Below are 17,524 nucleotides of genomic sequence, written 5' to 3' on the forward strand. Positions count from 1 at the left end.
GGGAGTCTCTTGTAACCATACTATTGCTTCCTAGACAAAGAGTTGTATGGTACTCACTCACTCGATGACAACCAATAACTATACTGGGGAAGAACCACACACTACTACCCTTGAAAGACAGATACAGACCCTAGCCACGACTGTGGAGCGCCTTACCAAGTAGAACCAAGACCTAGAGGAACAACTGCGCCAAAGGGATGTTGGGCCCAATAGTCACGGGGAGGAGCAAGAGGGCACCAGCATCGAGAGAAAGGACCAGGAAGGGTCGGAAGGCAACAATGCCCCAAGCAAACCAGAGCAACAGGATACAAGTCATCCATCCACCGCAGAGACAGCTCCACCATACATGGTAGCAGAGATGCAGATGATGAAGGAGCGGATGGACTTCATGACGAACACCCTCAGAGGACGGGTGTTGAGCGACCTTGACGAGTTGGTCCATCAAACAAATTCACCATTCACTGCATCCGTTTCTTCGTTCCTCCTTCCACCAAAGTTCCGTATGCCGCAAGTAGAGGCCTATGACGAATCTAAGGATCTCTTAGATCACCTGGAGTCTTTCAAAACCCTGATGCACTTGCAAGGCGTGGCAGATGAGATCATGTGCCGAGCCTTTCCAACTACGTTGAAAGGTCCCGCAAGGATATGGTTCAGTAGGTTGACGCCAAACTCCATCAGTACCTTTAAGGAGTTGAGCGCATAGTTTGCCTCGCACTTTATTGGGGGGCATAGGTATAAGAAGTCCATTGCATGCCTAATGACCATCAAGCAATGGGAGGATGAGATGCTGAGGTCTTACATTACCCGCTTTAACAAGGAGGCCCTCTCGATTGATGAAGCTGACAACAAAATACTCGTGGCTGCGTTTACCAATGGGTTATGGAAAGGGAAGTTTTTGTTTTCCTTATACAAAAACGACCCAAAAACCAAGTCAGACGTACTTTATAGGGCTACTAAGTACATGAATGCGGAAGACGTGTTACTAGCTCGAGAAGAGAAGCCCAAGAAGAGGGAAAGGCAAGAAGATACCCAACAAGAAAGGGGACGGAAGATGGCTAGAACCGGAGACCAATGGGAGGATAGGCGCTTCAAACCCCCCATTGGAAGGTTCACTAACTTCACCCTGCTGATTGCCCCGATTGATCAGGTGTTGATGCAGATAAAGGACAACACGGCCTTGACATGGCCTGGCAAGTTAAAGGGAGATCCTAACAAGAGGTCCAGGGACAAATACTGCTGCTTTCATCGGGACCACGGTCAAAACACGTCCGAATGTTATGACCTAAAGCAGCAGATTGAAGCCCTTATTAGACAAGGGAAACTATAGAGATTCATCAGCAAAGAAAGGGCATATCCACCATAAGAGCAGGTTGCTAGAAGGGATAACGAGCGCTCCAGGCCACCTATAGGGGACATAAGAATGATTGTAGGAGGTACTGCAGCTTCTGGCTCATCTAAAAAAGCCCATAAAACTTACCTTAGGATGGTTTAGAACATCCAACTAACGGGCTTCGTCCCAAAGATGGTGCAGGTCGATAACCCCATAATTGGATTCTCAGAGGAAGATGTTCGATGTCTCTACCACCCACACGACGATGCGCTTGTTGTTAGTATACAAGTAAGGGATTACAACACTTATCGAGTCTTAGTTGACAACGAGAGCTTTACTGACATCCTCTATTACTTGGCATTCCAGCAGATGAGAATTGAGAGAGAACAGCTGGTTCCGACCAATGCCCCGTTTGTTGGGTTTGGAGGAACAAGGGTATACCCCTTCGACGCAGTCACATTGCCTATAACAGTTGGTGACTACACTCAAAAGATCACTAAGGATGTTACATTCTTTGTTGTCGACCGCTCGTTTGCTTACAATGCCATCCTAGGTCGACCTACTCTTAACTTGTGGAAGGTCGTGACTTCGACCAACAATCTAATGATAAAATTCTCCACTGAGTACGAAGTAGGAGAGGTACGTAGGGACCAAGTGGCAATACACGAGTGCTACATAGTGACGCTAGAAATGGACGACCATTTACAGACCATGAGCATAGAAGAATAGCGGATGGTTGCAGAACCCATCGAAGGGCTAAAAAAGGTACTCCTCGATAACTCAAGGCCTGAGCGAATGACTAGAATTGGCACTCTCACTAGTCTGCCAATCCGTCAGGTGCTCACCACGTTTCTAAAAGAAAACCAGGGTGTCTTTGCTTGGAGCCATGAAGACATGCCCGGGATCGACCCTTCAGTTATGGTGCACAAGTTGAATATGTCGCCCACTTTTCTCTCTATCAGTGAGAAGAAGCAAGTATTCGTCTAAGAACAAGACCGAGCCATAGCGGAAGAAGTTCGCAAGTTGCAAGATGTAGACTTCATTAGAGAAGTTTACCATCTCAACTGGTTGGCCAACGTGATGATCGTCAAAAAAGCCAATGGTAAGTGGAGGATGTGCGTAGACTTTATGGACTTGAACAAGGCATGCCTTAAGGATAGCTATCCTCTCCCGTGGGTTGACGTCTTAGTAGACTTTACAGCCCGACACTAGTTGCTAAGTTTCATGGATACCTTTTTTGGCTACAACCAGATAAAACTAGACGAAGCTAATCAGGAGAAGACTTCGTTAGTCACCAGCCAAGGCCTTTTCTGCTATAAAGTAATGTCGTTCGGCCTTAAGAACGCATGCACAACATATTAGAGGCACATGAATGAGATGTTTGCACATCAGATCGGAAGAAATGTCTAAGTCTACGTTAACGACATGTTAGTGAAAAGCCGAAGGGAGGATGACCATTTGGACGATCTTAAGGAGACCTTCGACACCCTCTGCTCTTGCAACATGAAACTCAATCCAAGCAAGTGTGCATTTGGGGTGACGGCTGGAAAGTTCCTGGGGTTCATGTTGTCTTAGAGAGGTATGAAAGTTAACCCAGACAAGATCTGGGCCATAATGGAGATGGCGCCAGCAAAAAACATGAAAGAAGTACAAAGCCTCAACGGCAAAGTAGCTGCACTGAATAGGTTCGTATCAAGGGCAACAGATAAGTGTCTACCTTTCTTCCACACGCTAAAGAAGTCTTTTAAGTGGACGGCTGAGGGTTAACAAGCATTTGAAGATTTGAAGGCTTACCTCTCTTCCCCACTGTTGCTAAGTCCCTCCAAACTAGGGAAAGAATTATTCCTTTACTTGGCCGTATCCCCGGTTGCCGTCAGCGACGCCTTAGTCAGGGAAGAAGACAGGGTGCAGAAGCCCATATACTACATTAACCGAGCACTCTGAGGCGCAGAGGGAAGGTACCCACCGATGGAAAAGCTCTCCTTCGCGTTAGTTACTATAGCCTGGAAGCTTAAGCCCTACTTCTAGGCCTACACTATGGTCATCCTGATTATCAAGCCTTTACGGCAAGCAATGAGTAATCTCAAAGCCGTCGGACAAATGGCGCTATGGGTAATAGAATTGAGTGAATCTGACGTACAATACTGCCCCCGTACTACCATAAAGGGACAAGCGGTCGTCGACTTTTTTGCAGAGTTCACCAATATGGAAGGCCGGGGGGCAGAAGAACATCCTTAGTGGATCATCCACACAGACGAGTCGTCTAACAGACAAGCTAGTAGAGCCAATGTAGTGCTCCATTCCCCAAAAGGGGATGAGATCGAATGCATGGTTCATCTCGACTTCCCTATAACAAACAATGAAGCAAAGTACGAAGCTTTAGTAGAAGGACTGGATCTCGCTAAAGCCATGGGGGCAACAAATGTGATTGTGTATTGCGACTCCCAGGTGGTCACTAGTCAGGTGAACAGTGATTTTGAATGCAAAGGGGAAAAGATGAAAAGGTATCTGGAGCAGGTAAGGAAATGAGTAGGCGAGTTGCAGGCCAAGTTCGTCCAAGTTCCTAAAGAAGAAAACAAGAAGGCTGATCGTCTTGCCAAAGCTGCCTTAGCGGAACACATGCTCATCCTTAGTAAGGTACTTTCTTTTGTTCAGCTCTCACTTTTGATAGATGATGTCGGTGTGTAGGAAATAGACTCAAGAAGCAACTAGACTACACCAATAGTTTCTTATTTGAAAAAAGGCACACTATCTAACGGTAAGGAAGTCGTAAGAAAGTTGAAGGTCCAAGCCTCACGATTCGTTTTGATAAAGGATGTTTTGTACAAGAAAGGATTCTCTCGCCCGTACCTAAGGTGCTTAAACCCCGAAGAAGTAGATTATATCATGAGAAAAGTCCATGAAAGGATCTGTCGGAACCACACAGGGTTGCGGTCTTTGGTGCACAAGCTAAGTCGAGCTGGATACTACTGGCTTACTATGCTGAAGGATGCCCAGGCTTATGTTAAAACATGCGACAATTGTCAAAGGTTCAGCAACGTCATTAGACAGCCGGCAGAAGTGCTCACCCCAATGACGGCCCCATGGCCTTTCACTCAATGGGGAATAAACATCATGGGCCTATTCCCAATAGCAATGAGATAACTGAAGTTCCTAATAGTCGGCATAGGCTACTTCACGAAATGTTTAGAGGCCGAAGCTTTGGCTACCATCACAGAAAAGAATGTATGAAGCTTCGTTCAGAGAAGCATCATTTGTAGGTACAGGATCTCTAGGGTCTTGGTCTTCGATAACAGGAAGCAATTGGACAATAACTCATTCAGGGAATTTTGCTCACAGTTAAGGATCAAGAACCACTACTCCTCCCTCACATACCCTCAGGCCAACGGACAGGTTGAGGTTATGAACTAATTCTTACTCAAGATCATCAAGACTTGGCTCGAGCGGGCAAAAGGTATATGGCCAGAAGAATTTTCAAGTGTACTATGGGCGTATAGGACGACAACAAGGACACCTACAGGAAAAACGCAATTTTGGCTAGCGTATGGGAGCGAGGCCATCATCCCAGTTGAGGTCGGACTCACAAGCTATAAAGTGGGAAACCATGATGAGAGCAAGAACGATGAAGCTATGCGCCTGTAGCTTGACTTGGTGGATGAGGTTAAAGCAACGACCGAACAAAGATTAGCGCGATACCAGAACCTCATGGCCAAGCATTACAACTCAAGAGTCAAGCACAGAGACTTCCAGGTTAGGGATCTCGTATTGAGAAAAGTGATGGGCGCTACAAGAGATCCCTCCCAAGGAAAGCTAGGACCTAATTGGGAAGGACCCTACAGGATCGCTTCATGGCAGAGGAAAGGCACCTACCACCTGGAGACGCTAGACAGAAAAAAGTTGCACAACCTGTGGAACACAAAGCACTTGAAGAAATACTACCAATATACAATGGCATGAAGAACAATACTCCTCATTTCCAGTTTACTTCCTTTTAGTAAATTTTTGCTACCAGTTTACTTCCTTTTAGTTAATTTTTGCTATCTATAATACTTTTTAAGCCATAAAAGCAGTTTTTTATTTTTTCAAGGACAATTTTTTACTTATGCACGCATTTATCATAATAAGAGGAGTTATTCAGATATGACCTGTGTATATATATGTCTCTACAAAACTACATTTGTGACTAAGTCCACAAGTAGACGAGTTCATCTCATGGGGATGCCTTGAAATTATTTAAGGCCACAAGTGGACGAGTTCATTATTAAGCCCACAAGTGGACACGTTCATCATTAAGTCCACAAGTGGATGAGTTCATCCCATGGGGATGCCTTGAAATTATTTAAGTCCACAAGTAGACGAGTTCCTCCCATGGGGATGCCTTGAAATTATTTAAGTTCACAAGTGGATGAGTTCATTATTAAGTACACAAGTAGATGAGTTCATCATTAAGTCCATAAGTGAACGAGTTCATCCCATGAGAATGCCTTGAAACTATTTAAGTCCATAAGTGGATGAGTTCATCAGATAGAGATGCCTTGAAATTATTAAAGTCCATAAGTGGACGAGTTCATCCCATGGGAATACCATGAAATTATTTAAGTAAACAAGTGGACGAGTTCATTATTAAGTCCAAACGAACGAGTTCATTGTTAAGTGGACAAATTCATTGTTGAGTCTATAGATGGACGAATACATCAAAGTAGATGGGTTCATCCTAATTATTTATCTTAGAGGACAAGTACATCCCAACTTGTATGCACAAAGATGAGCGGACATGCGCATATCTCAAAGTAAAGATCAACACATAGCAAAAAATACTAAAAGTGACGGATGTAAAATGTTAAATAGACGTCATAAATAGAAAGTGTTTACAAACAAAGCCCAAAAACAAGGGAATTTACTATTGTTTGGAAATAAGAGTGGATACATAATAATATATATATATATATATATAAAATAAAAAAAATAAAAAAATAAAAAGGAGAAGAAGAAAAACTAAGGATTAAAGCTAAATGTTTGGGGCATCTTGGGCAATTGGGTTCTGGGTGTCTTGAGTAGAGGAGTTTGGGGCGTCCTGGGCAATGGAATTCGGGGCGTCATGAGCAGGAGGATCATTAGCAGATGGAGCCAAAGGAACGACGAGCCCTTCGATAGTTGGCTGAGCAAGAACCACACTATCATCTTTTGAATCCTTCTCTGACTCAATGGAGTCATCGGTCTCCTTACTAACGTTGTCGCCGTGTGCAGGGGTCATCGGCAGTGGGCCGTCCATGGTGACCTTGGATAGATCTAGGTTTGGGTAGAAGGACCTGACCTGCTTCAGGCAATCTTCAAACCCGTCACCATAGTAGACGGTGCAGGCATCGATAAAAGGTTGGGAAGCCTTAAACTATGTTATGGTGTTAGCCCAAGCCGTCCCTACCTGTCCAGAAATGGCTGTCAGCTTCGTCTCTAGATTCGTTTTTTCCTCTTGTGCCTTCTCTTGGAGATGACTTCTTCCTTTAGCTTCTCATTTAAAGCCGTCACCTCCTTGTTAAGCGTATCGAGGACCCCTTTTGTACTGCTCTTGCTCATTGGTCAGGGTCTCATTACGCTTGCACAGACGACTGATCACCCCTTCCTGAGCAACGCTCCTATCTTGAAGCACCTTCATATGCACCAGCGCCAAAAAACAAGAAAACCTTTAGCAAATAAATGAACAACAGTAAAAGGAAGTTAAAAAAAGAGACATACCCTAGAAAGGTCAAAAAGACCTAACGCTCCTAACTCTTTTATCGTCTGCTCAGCATAAGGATCCAAGTCTGTGTCTATGATGATTGACTCAACCATCTCAACAGCGTGTTCCTTATGTGTGAGAAGACGATGGACGGTTTCCTGAGTGATGAGACTAGTCGCCGTCATTAAACCTTTGCCTACTCCGTGGCTAGGCTTGGGAGGTGACAACTTCTTTGGTTTGTCATTTGCAAGGAGGGCCGGTCCTTTCTTAAGTGGATGGTCTTCCTTCCCTTCGTTCTTTCATTTGGACGACCCTTTGGTGACGCCCTTGGGAGCTGACGAGGAAGCCCCCTCTTTTTCTTTCTACTTTCGAGCTGCAACTGACACCCTTACTAGGGCTCTCTACCTCGCTGCCTCCATCTTTACAAAAGGTAAGAGAAGGACGTTAAATATGCAGACGGAAGGAATAAAAAATAAATAAATAAATAAATACAAGCTTACACCGTCAGGAATAGGTTTTAATCTGCGAGCTGTAGGCTCGGTGCAGGACCACTGTAGTTGGTGTGCAACATGCCAAGGGTAATCAAGTCCCTACACTTCCGCTCGTCGAATGGGATCTCAAGCACCCGACAGATGAAAGCCTCCTACTCGTCGGTTATGCGCAGATGAACGCTACCTGAAGAAGAAAAAAAAGTAGACAACGCTAAACACTTAATAAATAAAAGAAAAAAAAAAAAAAACAAACAATGTTAAACACTTGAACAAATAAATGAAAATGCAGACAATACTAGACTTGAATCCTTGACAATACCCCAAGTATTGTCAAAACCATGGGGCATCATAACCCACTCTTTTCGACAGCATACCCAGTCCGTCCCTTGAACAAAAAATTTTATGTTATTCCAATTTTTATTGGAGTCGGGCATATTAGACACCAGCCTAAGTGTCTTCTTCCTCATTGCAAAATGATATATCCCCTGAGACGAGGAGATATGTTGGGGTCTATAGCACCAAAGAACTTGTCCAGTGTAAGCTGACAGTTCCCTCCACTAAGATGATGGAAAGACCAAGGAAAATGGTCAACTGACGGTGTAGCACCGTTAAAGGCAATCTCAATCTTGCTTCGAACATAGCATTATACATGCCGACGTTTGCGGTTTTCCCAGAGTAGCACTTTTCATACTTTCCAGGTAGACGGATTGGGATGTTATTAGGGATTTGGTAACGGTCCCTTAAGTTGTTAAAAATCTTGGTCTTCATCGTTGGTTTAAAGTCATTGACAGTCCATATAGCGGGAAGAATGAAGGGACGGGTATGACCATCCCCTGGGCTTCCTGAACTTCCCTCTACTGAAGCTCCCCTGTCGCTTTCATCCTCATCCTTGTCATCTTCTCCCTCTAACACCCCCTCGTTCTCTCCTTCACCCTCGTCGAACTCATCCTTATCTCCCTCTCTTTCCTCTACTTCCTCTCCATCATAGTCTTCCTCCTTGTCGACAGGAGAATGGGCAGACGGTTCCCTATCTGAAGACCAGGACAAACCCTCCTCGAGCCCATGACCTGACGGGAAGACTTCGTCATAGCCTGCTTCCTTATGACCTAATGATTGCTCACTCGTCACTTCACTATCTCCTGACATTTATTCACCCACAAGCAACGAAGGTATCCTAAGAGCCTAAGTTGACGGGTCTTTCTATAGTAGCAACGACCAACCAGAAAAAAGGAAATAAAAAAGGAATGAAAAAGAGAAAAGGACTTACAAAGTTAATAGACGAGTCTGAAGAGGTGACAGGATTAGCAAGTAGACGGCAGCAAAGATGACAGAATGACAGCTCTCTCTGGGTTTGCAAAGATGAAATATGGAAAAATGAGAGGAGGAGATGAGATATTTATAGGATGAAAATACACAGGAAATGAAGCGACGCTTTTGTTTAGAAATGAGGCCAAACAGCTTATGCCACGTGTCCTAGCATTTAATGATGGCTGCTCGAGGAACCATTAATGAACACCTATTTTCCTGAATAAATAAAAATAACAGAAAAGTTACAAATTAAACTCCATAATCCGTCAGCTAAAGCCGATGGAGCCATAGAGTAGGGGGCAGTTGATAAGGGTAATTCCAAAAAAGGTGTTAAACTCGTTCACGTAAGGTGAAGCCGTCAGTCTCAAAGAACCCGTCAGCCATACTGTGCATTCAGAGAAGAAAACGATGATATTGTAAGGCCGACAAGTCCTTTTCAAAGCCAACAACTTCACCTCCAACCCAACAGCGTCTGTAAGACAACCAGGACGCCTAGATAGGAAACTTGTTAGGTTCTAAAGACTTAGGATTTTATGTATTTAGAACTCTAATGTGTATTGTTGGCAAACCATGATCAAAACAAGATGTTTAGTCGTGTTTAGACTTGCTCAAAGTTGGTTCATTTATGTAAAGTTGGAACAAGCTGATGTAGAAATTATTTATGCTTCTCGGCCTGGTTCGATCGATCGAAGCTTAGGCTCGATCATTCGAAAATTGGGTCAGATGCATTTTCTATAGAATTCCAACTTAGCCCTAGTTTATTTTAAAATGTTTAGGGTTTTCTAATTTGCCTTAGGTATATAAGGCAAACCCTAGCTACATTTTATTGTTACTCATATTGCTATTTGTGTAAATCTCTTGTGAGATTTGTGAGGAGCTTTCCTTTACACAGTGTGAGAGTGCCTTTTTTAGGATACTCAAGCCCAAGGATCCTGGGCCTGAATGAAAAGGAAGGATTTGGTGGACCGGGCCTTGATTCACCGCAGCTAACGAGCTGTTTAAGAATCAAGTGAATGTAGAGAATACTCCTGACAATATACAGAAAGACAATAAACAAGGATATCGAGGAGTACCAAAATTAACAACGTAAGTTCAGAAGGAAACAAAGCAGGATTAGCAAAACGATAAAACAAAGAAATAGTGCTGTGAGGATCCCGGGAATTATTAAGCAGTGTTTCATTAATAAGTTATCTGTTTTGATTACAGAAAGCTCACTAGGACGTGATACAAGGTCCAATCAAGCTCAAAAATTGTAGTATTGAATGGCTATTTCAGCCTTCAAAACTTGCAAAGTTTGATTCTCGTTGAATCCGAGTATGTGCAATAGTGGCCTTTACAGGATATCGGGAAGCAGTATTTGTTCTTCCCTTAGTATTTTTCTTTCTGCATAGATTTTTCTGATGGTTCTTCCTAGAGAATTTCTTCTTTTTTGTGTTTCTTTCTTTTTTTTTTTCGCTACCTTCTTCACAACCCGTCCCCTCCTTTTATAATGGAGTTTTTCTGGGTGTCCCGGGTTCCCCTGTTTTGTTCTTTTGCAAACAGAGCATGTTCTGTCCCTGTCGCCTCGGTAAGTCCCTTTGCCGTTTTCTCTCATTCTTTCCTTCTCTTGGTTCTGATTCCTTCGAAAGCTTCTGGTTGGCCATCCTCTTTGGGACGTGCTGAGGTATGCCCTTCTCGGCATCCCCATTTCTGGCGCATTCCTCTTTTCCCTTTCTTTCCTATTTGGGCGGAATCCTGTTCTGCCATTTTTGAAAGTCATTCGTTGCTATTCTTCTTCCCTGTCCTGGTTCCCCGAGGCTCTTTTGCTGTCTGTGCCATGAGAGGTCGCTCGCGTTTCTTGTTTTTTTCTTTTCCTGTCTTCTTTCTACCGATCTGTCCCAGTCTTCCTTTTTATTTGTGTTTGAAGGGATTTGAGGATCCTTGCTTCTTTATATTTTGCCGTGGTCTCTTTTTGGGATGCTTCTTCCTTTTCTGGGCTTCAGGATCCTCTGGGCCTTCCTTTTATCCCCCATGGGTCATCTGTGCCTATTACTTTGGGCTTAGCCTGAGATTTTTCCTTTGGGCTTGACTTGTTCTTCTGTTTTGGGCTTATTTCATTATGACCCTTTTTAGACCTCAACACACAGGCTTAGGATTATCAAGAAGATTTCTTCAAGAGCTTGATGATCATTCAGTTGCTGCCACAAGAACTTAAAGAAACACAAGCAGGTGTGCTTGTACTTGCTAGAGAATCCAAGAAAGAAGGAGTTCGTGGTTTTGGAGCTTGCACGTGATTGTGTCAGTAAGTTTCTACTGGTGGGTAGCAATAGGATGTTAGCGGTCTAAGTCCTGTTGAACAACTTCGATTCTTTCATAGTGGATTCAGGTTTACCTTGAGGATAGCTAGGTTAAATCCTCCCTAGGTTTTTACCGGTTTGGTTTCCTGGGTGATCATATCATTGTCTTATTTATTTTTCCGTTGCTTTGCATGATATGATTGTTTGATTGTGATAACCTAGATTTGGAATTTGGATTAAGTAATAACTTGGCTAATTACCTAGGTTAATCCAATTGTATGTTTTTTAAGGGGTCTAAAAACTATCAAAACTGACGGAAGGAAATTGACAGGGAGAAAGAAACAAGTGACAAGTCCAGCATGGCCTTGTTTGATCTTCACGAATGTGTATATAAGGAAACATCTTGTACTCCACAATTAACCCTAATCAAGAGGATCCCTACAAGGAAAGAATCCCTCAAGATATGTGCATTAATGAGGATCTTCCCTACAAGGAAAGAACCTTTCTACCAAGAAATAGATGTCAACTCTACGCTACTATAAAAACCCCAAAACCCTCACAAATCAAGGTACGCATAATTTACCCCAGCTCTGTCACTTTGGAGTTGTGAAAGTTCTCTAACTTGACATTCAAAGGGTATTTGGCTGGTACCACACCGGTACTCTCTACAAGGTCTTCTTTGTTTTTATTTCATAGGTATTGTCTAGAGCATGTGAGGACTGTGTGACTTACTAACAATTTTTGGCATCATCAAAAAAATGGTCAAACTTATTTAGTTATGTAGCACTTTTTTGGAACTAAAGTTTTCCAAACTCGAGTTCCAAAAATTTTTCCTAAAATTTTTCTAAAATTATGCTATTTGGCAAAAAAGTCCATTGGTTAGCCAAGCTTATGAAGACCTCCAAGTCCAGATAGCTTCAAAGTGAATTATGATGGAGCACTCTTCACTAAGGAAAGCAAAGCTGGGTTAGGCGTGGTGATTTGCAGCTCTAAAGGTCTAGTGATCTCTCTCTCTCTCTCTCTCTCTCTCTCTCTCTCTCTTAAGTCAAAGCACTAGCAGCAAAACACACAGTGGAATTCGCTCTAGAAGTGGGAATCAATTGTGCAACTTTTGAGCGGGATTTTGAGATTATTTTTATTGATCTTATAAACAGACAACCCTTTCTAGCTCTACATGGACACTTAATTCAATATGTGAAAATACTCTCTCCTCTATTTTCTTGCATAAGTTTTTCCACATTTTCGTCATCAAGGGAATAATGTAGCTCATTCTCTTTCTAGAAGGGCAATTAACTCGCCCAATTTAACTATTTAGATGGAAGGTGTACCACCAGATGTTCATCTTGTTGTTTAGGCTAATTTGGCCTTCCTAAATTAATGAATGCACTGTCCTTCCTCTTATATATATAGAAGTATGGGTGTCCACTAGTTGGTTTAGGTTGGATTTTTGCCCAACCTGCACCCAACCCAATTAGATCTAGTGGAGAAGAAAGAGACCTGTTGTTGACTAGAAAGGGAGATGGATTGGATAGATCGGATTCAGATGAAATTAGTAATGGAAGAGGAAGGCTTGCCATTGACTACTGAAGTTGTCGGCAACGGTTTGGGTCTCTTTGGTTCTGTTGGTTTTGCAGGTCTTGATCGGGTTTTGGATAATCCTATATAGAAGGCTGAAATACAATGTCAATCGCTTAAAGTTTACATAGTTTGTACATTTGGTCTTTAAGTTTCAGATAAGCAATATTGGTTTATAAAGTTTTACAAATGATTGATCCTTCAATCAACTTTCTTTAGTTACCTTATGCATCTAATGAAGTAATGGCGTTGCAACCTTTTTATTTTTAAAATTACTTGTTTATTGAAGTTTAAAAAATTAGGGTTATTGGTCTTTACACCAATTTCCATTGGTTTATTTGACTATATATTTAGTAGAATAATCATGTTATAATTTTTTTATTATTAAAAAGGTATGCATTTATTTGGCTCTAAGGGTCCGTTTGGTAGGGGGTGAAACAAAAAAGGATAAAAAATAAAGGAGAGAAAAGTGATTTTGAAATTATTTGGTTTAAGGTGAAAAGTTGGAAGGATTTTGGTAGGACTTAAATCTTTTCTCCCAAGCCTACCAAAATGTTTTTTCTCCAATTTGGAGAGAAAACACGGGTTACAAAGTTGTAACTGAGGAGATACATATTTGTCCCCTCTTTACACTTAACAACTTAAGTCTCTCTCTTTTTTGTTTTTTCTCTTGTTTTATGTCCCATTTTTGTGCTTGTTCTTTTCTAGTTTTCATGTTCTCTTTTAATTTTTTATATACTATTTTCTTTTGTGTGTGTGTGGTTTTTTTTTTTTTTTTTTTTTTTTTTAACTTTTTTCTTCCTTGTTTGTTTTCTTTCTTCTTTTTGCTGATTCAATACCCATCTCATCTCTATGCTCTTCTTTTCCCATTGTTTTATAAAAAAATGTAATAAATATAATAATAAAGAGAAAAAAAATAGGTATAATGTTTTAATTTTTATTCAATGCTATTTTATTAATTTTAATTGATGAATAAGTAATATTTTATTTCAAAGAAATGTATTTCTTATATATAATGAAATAAAGACATAAGAGTAAATTTAGACAAACCATATTTTCCATCCCTCCACTTTTCAACTCCCCTAACTAAACACTAATAAAAAATAAATAAAATATTTTATATCCTCTCACTTTTCCATCTCCTAGCCAAATGGATCCTTGGGAGCAACAAGTTTCTATTTGGGTCTTTCCGAATTCAAATCCATTGAAACATAAAATTCCCAAATTGCAAAATAATTTTTTTTTCAATTTTGAAATTTTTCCAAAAAAAATTGACACTTTCATTGAAAATTTCTCTCCCTTCCAACAACAAAGAACAAGTCATACTGATGGTTTGGTCTCATCTGTTACTCTTTCTCTCTGAATCCTTCTTTGATTGTTCTATTTACTTATTGAGAATAAAATTGAAAAAGAAAACTGTCAATTTTTGTAGTTTTTAAATTTTTAAATAATAAGCTCACCTCAACTAAGCCAAAATATATGAATTTGCTAAGATACATTATTATTTACTTCATTTAAAAAATAAAATAAAATACTTCAATGATCTTTGGCAGAGCATTTGCCCATGAAGGTTTCCTTACAAACTTAGAATGAGGCCACTTGATCTCTCTTGTGTGTGTTGATGAAGCACAAGCTCGTCAGTAAAAGTGAGCAGATGGAATCCTTGGTGGTATGAGAGGGTAGGCTCGATGAGGGTCACCGGTGTGGTGCCTGCCACAATGTCTCCGATGCCAAAGTTAGAATAATGACCAAACAAGATGAAGAATCAGAAAGTGCTCTTAAAGTGTCAGTGTATATGTGTGTACCTTCTGTTGACTGTATGAGGGCTTTATACCTGCGGCCTTAGGGGCTAGCCGTTGTGGTTGTTAATGCTTCCTCAAGTAACGCCTCTAGCCCAATAATGGGACTTTTAAGAGGTTCCCAACGGTCTGCTTGGTTGATTTCGTAACTGTCCCGTCATTGATTGTCTGCATTGAATGACTAACCCTGCCTTTGTCAGTGATGACTGCTTTCCTCGTTGTTCCGGATGACTTCGTCAAGGATGCTTCCTTCGTCATTAATGTTATCTTCGTCTATGGGATGTAATTTCGTCATTCCCATCAGTTGCTCCCCAGGTTCTAGGGTCGTCTGTGACGTGTCACGACGATCACGGAAGATGAAAAGTTTTCTTGTGACTCTTGGGGTTCTGTTCCGCATTTAATGCTTAGTGGCGGCGCTGTACGCAATGTGGCCATGTGGCGCGTGCTGATCCGTGAAATTTATGGCATGACCCTTGGGTTTCCCGCTGGTTTTTTAATCGTTCTTTGGCTTAAGTTTAAAACTTCTCCTCTTTTAATTTTCTTTTACTTTTCAGAGAGCAAAACAGAAAAAATACCTTAGTAATACTCCGAGCATTTTTCCTTGAGACTTCCTTCTTCTTCAAATCATTTGTGCTGTGCTTTTGGTTTTCCGCCATTGGAGGTACGTTTCTCTTTACTAGTGTTTTTTTTTTTTTTTTTTTTTTTTTTTTTTTACTGCAGTGTAGTTTCTGATTCTTTGTTTCTTTTTCTTTCTTTTGTTGGTCTTTGATTTTCTGGGGATTTAGCTTGTGTCGTTTTTCTCTGCCCTCCGATTTCTATATTTCCATGGTTGATAGTTTGGAGGTTAGGATAGCTTGCCCGTCGATCTCATTTCTTTTTGCGCGTCTAGGAGGGTCTTTGGGTACTTACCCATTTTTAGAAAATTTTTTATTTAAGGGCAATTGTCTGAGCGTGGTTTTGGGCGATTTGTTGCCTTTGCTCCATCAATCGCTTAATTGGTTCGAGGGTTTAGCAAGGAGAGAGTTGATGTCTGACGTTAGGTCTAGTGATCTCGAGACTGGGTTGTCGTCTAATGGCGACCCAGCAGAAGGGGATACAGCCGTCTTTGGTCCCCGGGAGGTTAGGGCTTTTTACGCCCTCAGGGAGGTGTGTGGTTTGGACGCCGACACCGTAAATAGGTTTAAGGATAGGTTCCAGTTTCCGTCTAGGGTTCGTGTCCGTCTACCTAGGGACGAAGATAGGGCCTGCCACTTTTTTCCAGGTGAAGTATGCTTTTACGAGTCAACCTTCTCCTGCGGGCTTAGACTCCCCGTCCATCCGTTCCTGATGGAACTTTTGGCTCACTTCGGTATTGCTCCCGGGCAGCTCATGCCTAACTCGTGGAGGATCATGATCAACTGTATGCAAATATGGTTGGCCTCAAACAGGGATATGATCAGGATGGGTGAGTTCACCTATCTATATCGTTTGAAAGAGTCCAAGGAGTGGGGGTATTATGAGTTAGTCCCTTGGGAGAGAAAGACAAGGATTGTCAAGGGCTTACCCTCGTCCTTCAGGTATTGGAAGTCGCGCTTTTTCTTTGTGTCTGGAGACGACTTCGAGACTCAATCCAACAGTGATTAGGGTGATATCCCGAGGTTGCTCCGTCGGTGGGGAACCCCGACCTTAGGTGCGTTAGTATTTCTCTCCGTCGTTTTAACTTTGCCACCTTTGAGGCTTTAGTATTGCTAACTCCTTTGTTTCTTGTTTGGTATAGTTAAGAGACGACCTAAGCTTAAGAGTCGGCACAAGGAACGCATCGAGACTGCGATCGGTTACGCTGAGACGATTGAAAACTGGGACGAACTGGTTAACCCCCGGACCCTCGCTTTCTACAACCTTGGTCCAGACCCGTCTCCTTACGTTCTTCGTCAAGTCGGTATTGAGGGAAAAAAGAGTAAGTATTATCCTCGTCAGTGCTGGTTCTTCTTATGTACACTTAGAAATTCCTAATAAACGTTTTTTCTTCTTGCAGAGATGACGACAAAATTTAACAAGGACATGTACGCAAAAATGAGATCCAAGAAGGACGAACCGTTGTCCAATCTGGGGAAGAAAACTGTGCGTGTGACTGGGAAGGGCCCCGCTCCTACTCCCCCTAGTACGTTCATCCCATAGCTTCAGAGATGACGAGGACGGTCTCTCCAACCACGTCAATAGAGGAGATCCCTACTCCCGGCTCCAAAAGGCCGCGCGTGACTGGCAAAGAGAAGGAGAAGGAGAAGGCTGACACTCGTTCGTCCACAATATGGGATGACGAGAGGTTGGCCGTGGACAGGGCTCACGAGGTTGTCACCCCAGCAGATTTGAGGGCTCTTTCTGACATGTCTCTAAATGAGGTCGCCTCTTGTCATGTTCACAAGCTCGTCCAGGTACGGTGTTCTCCTTTCAACCTTTTTTTTTTTTTTTTTTACTGACGACTCCACAATTTCCTCCAGGTGTTGGGAGAGAGCCTCCATATTACCACCAAATACCTTACTCAAGAGGCCAAGGTGGCATTTCTAACAACCCGGATGGAGGCTTTGGAGAGAGAGAACTCAGACTTGAAGAAGAACTTGATTGCCTCTATGGACGAGGCAACTTCATTGAAGGAGAAGGTCAAAGTGCTGGATGACGACCTCAGGGTTGAGCGCAAGCTGACTCAGGAGAAGGATGAGTAGCTTCTTTCAGCCAAAGAGAAACTCGTAACCATCGCTGCCAGATCCGTGGAGGCTTTCCAGACCACTGACGAGTATAATACTGTACTCTTCAGTTGGTATTTTAAAGGTTTCGAGCTTCTTAGGAGGTACCTGGTCAAGCACCCTTTTGGGGTCAACATGGAGAGCCTGGATCTGGAGGAGGTGGACAAGGAGATGGCTCTGGACGAAGCTGCTCAGTCTTCTGCCACGGATGGTGATGCTCCTGAGCCTGCTACTGACGCCCCTGCCGGTGAGGATGCTGCTACTGATGCCTGACTTTGACACTTAGAAAATTTTTCCTTTTGTTTTATT

At 42.3% G+C, this 17,524-nt stretch overlaps 2 protein-coding genes across 2 annotated transcripts; both read left to right on the forward strand.

Moving 5' to 3' along the window:
- Positions 1 to 757: 757 nt before the first annotated feature.
- Positions 758 to 1,327, forward strand: LOC115969814. Its single transcript, XM_031089433.1, has one exon. It carries the CDS (start codon positions 758 to 760, stop codon positions 1,325 to 1,327), a length of 570 nt encoding a protein of 189 aa, XP_030945293.1.
- Positions 1,328 to 3,658: 2,331 nt separating this feature from the next.
- LOC115969823 lies at positions 3,659 to 5,287 on the forward strand. Its single transcript, XM_031089443.1, has 2 exons — positions 3,659 to 3,847; positions 4,973 to 5,287. The coding sequence occupies exons 1-2, from the start codon at positions 3,659 to 3,661 to the stop codon at positions 5,285 to 5,287; spliced, it is 504 nt and encodes a 167-aa protein (XP_030945303.1).
- Positions 5,288 to 17,524: the final 12,237 nt, after the last annotated feature.

Source organism: Quercus lobata, chromosome 2, assembly GCF_001633185.2.
Source record: "Quercus lobata isolate SW786 chromosome 2, ValleyOak3.0 Primary Assembly, whole genome shotgun sequence".
NCBI classification, from domain to species: Eukaryota; Viridiplantae; Streptophyta; class Magnoliopsida; order Fagales; family Fagaceae; genus Quercus; species Quercus lobata.

What these genes read in the sequence shown, in the direction of transcription:
- LOC115969814 (XM_031089433.1), top strand. Translation starts at nt 758, where the DNA reads ATGACCATCAAGCAATGGGAGGATGAGATGCTGAGGTCTTACATTACC.
- LOC115969823 (XM_031089443.1), top strand. Translation starts at nt 3,659, where the DNA reads ATGGTTCATCTCGACTTCCCTATAACAAACAATGAAGCAAAGTACGAA. An exon ending in TGAAAAGGTATCTGGAGCAG is followed by an intron (nt 3,848 to 4,972) that starts GTAAGGAAATGA and finishes ATGCGCCTGTAG; the next exon opens with CTTGACTTGGTGGATGAGGT.